The sequence below is a fragment of the Salmo salar genome, chromosome ssa21 (assembly GCF_905237065.1).
Source record: "Salmo salar chromosome ssa21, Ssal_v3.1, whole genome shotgun sequence".
NCBI classification, from domain to species: Eukaryota; Metazoa; Chordata; class Actinopteri; order Salmoniformes; family Salmonidae; genus Salmo; species Salmo salar.
In genome coordinates, this window is record NC_059462.1 from 53854110 (window position 1) to 53864714 (window position 10605).

The 10605-nt window shown below is 42.0% G+C and overlaps 1 protein-coding gene across 1 annotated transcript; it reads left to right on the forward strand.

Moving 5' to 3' along the window:
* The first annotated feature begins 1437 nt into the window (after positions 1–1437).
* Positions 1438–3026, forward strand: LOC106582511 (protein FAM177A1). The gene has a single exon (XM_014165679.2). The coding sequence runs from the start codon at positions 1485–1487 to the stop codon at positions 2007–2009; it is 525 nt and encodes a 174-aa protein (XP_014021154.2). The 5' UTR covers positions 1438–1484; the 3' UTR covers positions 2010–3026.
* Positions 3027–10605: the final 7579 nt, after the last annotated feature.

The window sequence follows — 10605 nt, forward strand, 5'->3', positions numbered from 1 at the left end:
TATGCTCAGGTAAAACAATTTGGATGATCTACACTACCGTTTAAAACGTTTGGGGTCACTTAGAAATGTCCTTGTTTTTGAAAGAAAAGCACCTTTTTATTCTCCATTAAATAACATCAAATTGATCAGAAATACAGTGTAGACATTGTTAATGTTGTAAATGACTATTGCAGCTGGAAACGGCTGATTTTTTATGAAATATCTAGATAGGCGTACAGAGGCCCATTATCAGCAACCATCACTCCTGTGTTCCAATGGCACGTTGTGTTAGCTAATCCAAGTTTATCATTTTAAAAGGCTAACTGATCATTAGAAAACCCTTTTGCAATTATGTTAGCACAGCTGAAAACTGTTGGTCTGCTTAAAGAAGGAATAAAACTGGCCTTCTTTAGACTAGTTGAGTATCTGGAGCATCAGCAGTTGTGGGTTCGATTACAGGCTCAAAATGACCAGAAACAAAGACCTTTCTTCTGAAACTCATCAGTCTATTCTTGTTGTGAGAAATGAAGGCTAGTCCATGCGAGAAATTGCCACGAAACTGAAGATCTCGTACAACGCTGTGTACTAACTACTCCCTTCACAGAACAGTGCAAGCTGGCTCTAACCAGAATAGAAAGAGTGGGAGGCCCCGGTGCACAACTGAGCAAGAGGACAAGTACATTAGAGTGTCTGGTTTGAGAAACAGATGCCTCACAAGTCCTCAACTGGCAGCTTCATTAAATAGTACCCGCAAAACACCAGTCTCAATGTCAAAAGTGAAGAGCTGACTCCGGAATGCTGGCCTTCTAGACAGAGTTGCAAAGAAAAATCCATTGATCTCAGACTTGCCAATAAAAAGAAAAGATTGCAATGGGAAAAATAACACAGATACTGGACAGAGGAACTGGAAAATTTGCCAGGTACACAAACCTGAATGCACTCATGACTCCTTTCTGTGCAAACCAAAATTATGATCTATTTCTCTGAATTGCCGTGTGAAAGCCTAACACTGCAAGATCGTTTTTTTATAAGCTCGTCATGTTGGCAATAGAACAAACTTTCCAACTATGCCCACCTGACCTAGATTGCGATTTATAATGGACCTTTTTGGAATGCGTAAACAACAACATTATTTGGTTTGAATGACTTAGTGTCTTGTTTGATCAACTTAATTGTTATTTTGTCTAATTAGGTCTCATCTGTTATGCAGCTTGTCAGACTGTGTAACAGTTGCTGCAGCCATTCATTCACTGATTCCATCCATCGATACAGTATGATTATTCCCTGGCAGTTGTTTGATATCCTAAACCAGAGCTGCTTTTGAATGCCAGAGCATCTTCAGTACATTCGGGAAAGTATTCAGACCCCTTGACCTTTTTCACATTTTATTACGTTGCAGCCTTATTCTAAAAGTAAAATTAGTAAAATTCTGTTTCTACCAGCTGTATGTAGCCAAACACGTCAGGAGAATTAACTGTTGTTATGATGATTGACAGAGCTCCAATATGGTGAAGGAGTTTGAGAGTGTGGAGCTGGGAGACATGGGGATGAAGAAGCAGAAGGTGCCCCGTAGGACGATTTACTTTGCCAGTGGCGAGACCATGGAGGAATACAGCACAGATGAAGATGAGGAAGTGCAAGTTTCTATCGCTGTTAAGACCTCAGCTGACCCGTCCAAGTTGAATTGGGGTCCATACTTTTGGTTTCACATGTGGAGAGTGGCAACCTCCACTATTTCAGTTTGTGACTATCTTGGGGAGAGAATGGCCTCATTGTTCGGAATTACCTCACCCAAGTACCAGTATGCTATTGACGAGTACTACAGAATGAAAAAGGATGAGGATGAGGAGGAGGAGAACCGGCTGTCTGAGGAGGCAGAACGTCGTTTTGAGGAGGAGCACAACCAGGAGATCCAGCAGCCAGCCACGGAGCAGCCGGAGGGCAGCGCCTCCTTCGTCAACGTCAGCTTTGAGCTGGATCAAGATCCCACACCTGATGCCAACAGATGTCCTGCCCCCATCCCCACCTAACAGTTCAATTAAATAGGTGTTTCCATTTTTCTCATTTCACGATGTAGCCTTTTTTTTTTTTGCTATAGCATAGAATTCTTATTATCATATTGATTCAATGATGAATCCTCAACATTTCTTTCTATCGTGTAGTTTTCTTATTTTTGCCTAATCGATCATGCTGCGTTGTAAATATGCATGAACTTTTGTGTGCAATGAACATTGCTGTGTGTCAGTGACAATGAATGAACACAGGGATGATATCTGATGCTGATTTTAACTATTTGCAGGTTTAAGAAATGTCTTTGATGTTTTTTTTTTTTTTCCAGGTACATAACATTGTTATACAATAAGTCAGCAGCTATTTTCAGCCAGTTAGCGGCGAGATAAGTTACCTTTTTCTAAAACTATTCCAGATGTGCACAATGTTATAGGAATAGTAAAGATTTATTTGAACTGAAAATGATTTATATTCCATGGCTAACCATAAATCTATTTTAATTTCAGAATGACCACAAATGTTACTGTGTTACTATGAGAAGTTATGCACAGTGCTTTTCAGAGTCCATCAATTTAATGTTGGGATCTGTCCCCAGGCCTTTAATGTAATAACTTCACACGTTGCTCATTGGCATCTGTGCGAACACTTTAGACATTACTGTTGTCCAATCAAAGACATTTCTTAAACCTGTCGTCCAGGGCCGTATATTTAGAGATGCAGTGAGCTCCAAAAGTATTGGGACAGTGTCCATTTGTTTTGGCTCTGTACTCCAGCACTTTGAATTTGAAACGACTGACTTTTTGTACATGGTCCCCTAAAAGTATTGGAACAAATTCACCAATGTATTTGGTCCGATATTCCTAACACAAATTGGGCACAAAATAATCTGAAACACAAACAAAACAGCAAATGAATCCAATGCTTGATGTAATCATTGTGTGCTAAGAATATGGGACCAAATAAACTTTTGATAACTTTGATACACACAAGTGAACTTGTCACAATACTTTTGGGCCCATAAAATGGAGGGGGGGGGGGGAGAGTCCATGTACAAAAAGTGCTGTCATTTCTAAACGGCTCATATGGATGAAAATACCTTCAAATTAAAGCTGACCGTCTGCATCGAAGGTGCTGGAGTACATAGCCGGGACAAAACACACTGTCCCAATACTTTGAGCTCACTGTATCTCTGCTAGAGCTGACCTTATCTGCTATTGTCCCTTCTCAGTGTACAGGGCTTGAGAGGGATGCCTAAGGTAAAGCCAAACATGTTTAATGTTAAAATCTGCTACTCTTTTGGAACACAGTATTGTCAAGATAACTACTTTTTACCGTGTGTAAAATTGCTTGTTTCATTTGAAAGCTTTTTATAAAAATACAGAAAATGCATGAAATGAAATGTATGCATTCACTACTGTAAGTCGCTCTGGATAAGAGCGTCTGCTAAATGACAAATGTAAATGTAAAATGTAAAATATATATATATTTTTAAATATCCTCAATCTACAAACAATACCTCATAATGACATCACAATACCCCATAATGACATCACAATACCCCATAATGACATCACAATACCCCATAATGACAAAGCGAAAACATGTTTTTAGACATTTTTGCACATTTCCTAAAAATAAATAACAGAAATACCTTATTTACATAAGTATTCTGACCCTTTGCTATGACACTGGAAATGTGTATCTATTATGGATCCCCATTAGTTCCTGCCAAAGCAGCAGTTACTCTTCCTGGGGTTTATTATGGATCCCCATTAGTTCCTGCCAAGGCAGCAGCTACTCTTCCTGGGGTTTATTATGGATCCCCATTAGCTCCTGCCAAAGCAGCAGCTACTCTTCCTGGGGTCCAGCAAAATTAAGGCAGTTATAAAAAAAAAATTAACATTACAATGCATTCCCAACAAATTGAACAACATATTAAGTGTGTTCCCTCAGGCCCCTACTCTTTTACCACATATCTACATAACAACATCCATGTGCAGCTGTGTGTAGAGTGCGTATGTTATTGTGTGTTTGTATGCATGTGTCTGTGCCTATGTATGTGTTGCTTCAGAGTCCCCGCTGTTCCATAAGGTGTATTTGTATCTGTTTTTTAAATACAATTGTACAGTTACTTGATGTGGAATAGAGTTCCATGTAGTCATGGCCCTACGCAGTACAGTGTGCCTCGCATAGTCTGTTGTGGACTTGGGGAAATTGAGGTCAGGTGCATCCTGTTTCCATTGAGCATCCTTGAGATGTTTCTACAACTTGATTGGAGTCAACCTGTGGTAAATTCAATTGATTCGACATGATTTGGAAAGGCACACACCTGTCTATATAAGGTCCCACAGTTGACAGTGCATGTCAGAGCAAAAACCAAGCCATGAGATTGAAGGAATTGTCCATAGAGCTCTAAGATAGGATTGCGTCGAGGCACAGATCTGGGGAAGGGTACCAAGACATTTCTGCAGCAATGAAGGTCCCCAAAAACACAGTGGCCTCCATCATTCTTAAATGGAAGAAGTTCGGAACCACCAAGACTCTTCCTAGAGTTGGCCGCCCAGCCAAACCGAGCCTTCGGGGGAGAAGGGCCTTGGTCAGGGAGGTCCAATGTTCCTCTGTGGAAACCTTCTCTGCAGCACTCCACCAATCAGGCCTTTATGGTAGAGTGGCCAGGCGGAAGCCACTCCTCAGTAAAAGGCACATGACAGTCTGCTTGGAATTTGCCAAAAGACACCTAAAGGACTCTGACCATCAGAAACAAGATTCTCTGTTCTGATGAAACCAAGATTGAACTCTTAACTCTTAAGAATGAATGCCAAGCGTCACGTCTGGAGGAAACCTGGCACCATCCCTACGGTGAAGCATGGTGGTGGCAGCATCATGCTGAGGGGATGTTTTTCAGCAACAGGGACTGGGAGACTAGTCAGGATCGAGGGAAAGATGAATGGAGCAAAGTACAGAGAGATCCTTGATGAAAACCTGCTCCAGAGCGTTCAGGACATCAGACTGGGGTGAAGGTTCACCTTCCAACAGGACAAGGACCCTAAGCACACAGCCAAGACAACGCAGGAGTGACTTCGGGACAAGTCTCTGAATGTCCTTGAGTGGCCAAGCCAGAGCCCGGACTTGAACCCGATCGAACATCTCTGGAGAGACCTGAAAATAGCTCTGCAACGACGCTCCCCATCCAACCTGACAGAGCTTGAGAGGATCTGCAGAGAAGAATGGGAGAAACTCCCCAAATACAGGTGTGCGTAAAGGGTCTGAATACTTATGTAAATGTTTTATTTGTAATACATTTGCAAAAATGTCTAAACCAGATTTTGCTTTGTCATTATGGGGTATTGTGTGTAGATTGATGGGGGGGACAATTAAATACATCATAGAATGAGCCTGTAACGTAACAAAATGTGGAAAAAGTCAAGCGGTCTGAATACTTTCCGAATGCACTGTAAGTGGTGTAGAGCAAGGAGCAGATTGTATTTGAGCAGATAAAAAAATGGTGTTGGCCTTCTCTCCTGCTCCAATGTCGCTCTGTTACTGCTCAGCCACGAGTTCTGGGCAGGCTCAGCCACAAGTTCTGTGCAAGCTCAGCCACAAGTTCTGGTACTGCTCAGCCACAAGTTCTGGTACTGCTCAGCCACGAGTTCTGGGCAGGCTCAGCCACAAGTTCTGTGCAAGCTCAGCCACAAGTTCTGGTACTGCTCAGCCACGAGTTCTGGGCAGGCTCAGCCACAAGTTCTGGGCAGGCTCAGCCACAAGTTCTGGTACTGCTCAGCCACAGGTGCTGGGCAGGCTCAGCCACAGGTTCTGGGCAGGCTCAGCCACAGGTTATGGGCAGGCTCAGCCACAAGTTCTGTGCAAGCTCAGCCACAAGTTCTGGTACTGCTCAGCCACAGGTGCTGGACAGGCTCAGCCACAGGTTCTGGGCAGGCTCAGCCACAGGTTATGGGCAGGCTCAGCCACAAGTTCTGGGCAGGCTCAGCCACAGGTTATGGGCAGGCTCAGCCACAAGTTCTGTGCAGGTTCAGCCACAAGTTCTGGTACTGCTCAGCCACAAGTTCTGTGCAGGCTCAGCCACAAGTTCTGGTACTGCTCAGCCACAGGTGCTGGGCAGGCTCAGCCACAGGTTCTGGGCAGGCTCAGCCACAAGTTCTGTGCAGGTTCAGCCACAAGTTCTGGTACTGCTCAGCCACAAGTTCTGGTACTGCTCAGCCACAGGTTATGGGCAGACTCAGCCACAGGTTATGGGCAGGCTCAGCCACAGGTCATGGGGCAGGCTCAGCCATAAGCTCTGCCTATAATTTTTCGTTTCCTTTATCACCTCTTTATTACTACTATTTTAATTACTGGGATCCCACCCACATTAAATACATTTACAGTATATTATGATGTTTCTATTCCAAGAAAAACGAAAATACATTTTATTGTAAAACATATGTTAATACATTTGAAGACATTGGAAATAGAAACTACACATCCTAATGGTTAGAAAGTAGAATGACAACTAGATATAGGCTACTCTGGGTGGGGTCACAGTAATGATAATGATTTAGGGCATCAAAGAACTGGCAAAATATTTTATTTTTTAAGAAACAGTACTTGCACTTGCTTTGTACCTTAGGGCTTTAGGGCAACAAGAGTTTGCCTTGTAGTACTACAGTCAATACCCAAAACCATTCTGCAGTTTGATTTCACAATAGAGGAAAAACGATCATGATTTTCAATCAGTGACTTGACTTTCCAACTCAATTTGAAATCCAGTCTCGTGTGGTTCACTTCTGAGAATAGTTGGGAGGTATGATAATGCAGTACAGACTTACAGACACTAGGTGTCACTTCAGCCATGCAAGTTGTATAAACAGCCACGTAGCCTACGTTCATGGTCTCGTACAGGGCCGGCTCTAGCCTTGGGGTTGGGGTGGCCCCCACCTCGCTGGAAAATATGTTAGTGCCCCCCCCCCCGATGCTGAAGAGAAAAAGGTTTTAAAGTTAATTTTCTGCATTTCTACACATTTTGCCATGAGGTATAAATGTTGCAGTTCAAAAACATGATTTTCCTGTGTTTTATATCGATTCCCACACTATGAGGTTGGAATAATGCTGTGAAAGTGTGAACTTGATGATAATGCCCTTTTAGTGTAAGAGCTGTTTGAAAAGACCGCCTGAAATTTCAACCTGTTTTGGTGGGATGGAGTTTTGGCCTTCCATGGTGACATCACCATGCAGTAAAATTACTTACGTTCCTTCAGTATTCATACCCCTTTACTTATTCCAGATTTGTTGTGTTACAGCCTGAATTCAAAATTGATTCAATATATTTTTTCACCCATCTACACACAATACCCCATAATGAAAAAGTGAAAACATGTTTTAAGACATTTTTGCAAATGTATTGAAAATTAAATACAGAAATATATCATTTATATAAGTACTCACACTCCTAAGTCAATACATTTTAGAATCACCTTTGGCAGCGAATACTACTGTAAGTCTTTCTGGGTACGTTTCTAGGAGCTTTCACACGTGGATTGTACATTATTTGCACATTATTCTTTGAAAAATATCTTCAAGTTATTTGTTGATCATTGCTAGACTGCAATTTTCAAGTCTTGTCCTAGATTTTCAAGCTGATTTAAGTAAAAAATGTAATGAGGCCACTCAGAAATATTCAATGTTGTCTTGGTAAGCAACTCCAGTGTAGGATTGGCCTTGTGTTGTAGGTTATTGTCCTGCTGAAAGGTGCATTCATCTCCCTAGTATCTGCTGGAAAGCAGACTGAACCAGGTTTTTCTCTAGGATTTTGCCTGTGCTTATAGCTGTATTCAGTTTATTTTTATCCTAAAAACTCCCTAGTCCTTGCCGATGACAAGCATACCCATAACATGATGCAGCCACCACCATGCATGAAAGTATGAAGAGTGGTACTTGGATTTGCCCCAAACATAAAGCTTTGTATTTAGGACATAAAGTTAATTCTTTAGCCAAATGTTTTGCAGTATTACTTTAGTGCCTTGTTGCAAAAAGGATGCATGTTTTGAAATAGTTGTATTCTGAACAGGCTTCCTTCTTTTCACACTGTCAATTAGGTTAGTATTGTGGAGTAACTACAATGTTGTTGATCCAACCTCAGTTTTTTCCTATCCCAGCTATTAAACTTTGTAACTATTTTAAAATCCCCACTGGCCTCATGGTGAAATCTCTGAGTGGTTTCCTTCCTCTCCGGCAACTGAGTTAGGAAGGACGCCTGTATCTTTGTATTGACTCGGTGTATTGATACCCCATCCAAAGTATAATTAATAACTTCACCATGTTCAAAGGGATATTCAATGTCTGCTTTTAACATTTTTTCACATCTACCAACAGGTGCCCTTCTTTGCGGGGCATTGGAAAACCTCCCTGGTCTTTGTGGTTGAATCTGTGCTTTAAATTGACTGCTTGACTGAGGTAATTGTACAGGTAATTGTATGTAATTCTACAGATGGCTGTATGTGTGGGGTACAGAGATGAGGTAGTCATTCAAAAATCATGTTAAACACTATTACTACACACAGAGTGAGTCCATGCAACTTATTATGTGACTTGTTAAGCACATTTTTAATCCTGAATTTATTTAGGCTTGTCATAACAAAAGAGGTTGAATACTTATTGACATAAGATATTTCAGTTTACATATTTTTTTATAATTAGTACAACTTTCGAAAAAACAATTCCACATTTACATTATGGGGTATTGTGTGTAGGCCAGTGACACAAAATCTCAATTTAATACATTTTAAAACTCAGACTGTAACAGAACAAAATGGGGAAAAATTAAAGCGGCGTGAATACTTTCTGATGGTGTATATATAAATGAGCTGAAAAAAAAGATCCCTGAAGTGTTCATATGCACAAAAAGCTTATTTCTCTCAAATGTTTTGCACAAATTTGTTTACATCCCTATTAGGGATTTATAGACAATATAATGTTTGTTTATTTGGCTGTTACAATTGCAACCGCTGCTCTTTCTGTTTTTACACTGAACAAAAATATAAACGCAACATATAAAGTATTGGTCCCATGTTTCATGAGCTGAAATAAAAGATCCCAGAAATGTTCCACCCGCACAGAAAGCTTATTTCTGATTTTGTGAACAAATTTATTTACATCCCTGTTAGTGAGCATTTCTCCTTTGCCAAGATAATCCATCCACCTGACAGGTGTGGCATATCAAGAAGCTGATTAAATAGCATGATCATTACACAGGTACACCTTGTGCTGGGGACAAGAAAAGGCCACTCTAAAATGTGCAGTTTTGTCACACAACACAATGCCACAGATTTGAAGGAGTATACAATTGGCATGCTGACTGCAAGAATGTCCACCAGAGCTGTTGCCAGAGAATGTAATGTTTATTTATCTACCATAAGCCGCCTCGAACGTCGTTTTAGAGGATTTGGCAGTATGTCCAACCAGCCTCAGAACCGCAGACCACGTGTAACCACACCAGCCCAGGACCTCCACATCCGGCTTCTTCATCTGCGGGATGGTCTGAGACCAGCCACCCGGACAGCTGAGGAAACTGTGGGTTTGCACAACCGAAGAAACCGCCTCAAGGAAGCTCATCTACATGCTTGTTGTCCTCAAAAGTGTCTTCACCTGACTGCAGTTTGACATCGTAACCAACTTCAGTGGGCTTCAAATGCTCACCTTCGATGGCCACTAGCACGCTGGAGAAGTGTGCTCTTGACGGATGAATATCGATTTCAACTGTACCGGGTAGATGGCAGACAGCGTGTATGGTGTCATGTGGGTGAGTGGTTTGCTGACTTCAACGTGCAGATCTGTATTTCCAGTCATGTGAAATCCATAGATTAGGGCCGAACTGATTTCCTTATATGAGCTGTAACTCAGTAAAATCTTTGAATTTAAATGTTGCGTTTGTAATTTAGTTCAGTATAACATCGACAGTGGTGTACCACAAGGCTGTCTATTCTCTCCCCTTTTTCATTCATTTTGATGGTTCAACCGTTATCAATTGATATTGGGAATAACGCAGGGTTACGAGGGTTATGGGTTACGGGGGTTATGGGGGTTATGGGTTACGGGGGTTATGGGTTACGGGGGTTATGGGGGTTACGGGTTACGGGTTACGAGGGTTATGGGTTACGGGGTTATGAGGGTTATGGGTTACGGGTTACGAGGGTTATGGGTTACGGGGTTATGGGTTACGGGGGTTATGAGGGTTATGGGTTACGGGTTACGAGGGTTATGGGTTACGGGTTACGAGGGTTATGGGTTACGGGTTACGAGGGTTATGGGTTACGGGGGTTATGAGGGTTATGGGTTACGGGTTACGAGGGTTATGGGGGTTATGGGTTACGAGGGTTATGGGTTACGGGGGTTATGGGTTACGGGGGTTATGAGGGTTATGGGTTACGGGTTACGAGGGTTATGGGGGTTATGGGTTACGAGGGTTCTGGGTTATGGGGGTTATGGGTTACGGGGGTTATGGGTTACAAGGGTTATGGGTTACGAGGGTTATGGGTAACGAGGGTTATGGATTACAAGGGTTATGGGTTACGAGGGTTATGGGTTACGAGGGTTACGAGGGTTATGGGAGAAAAGCTTCTT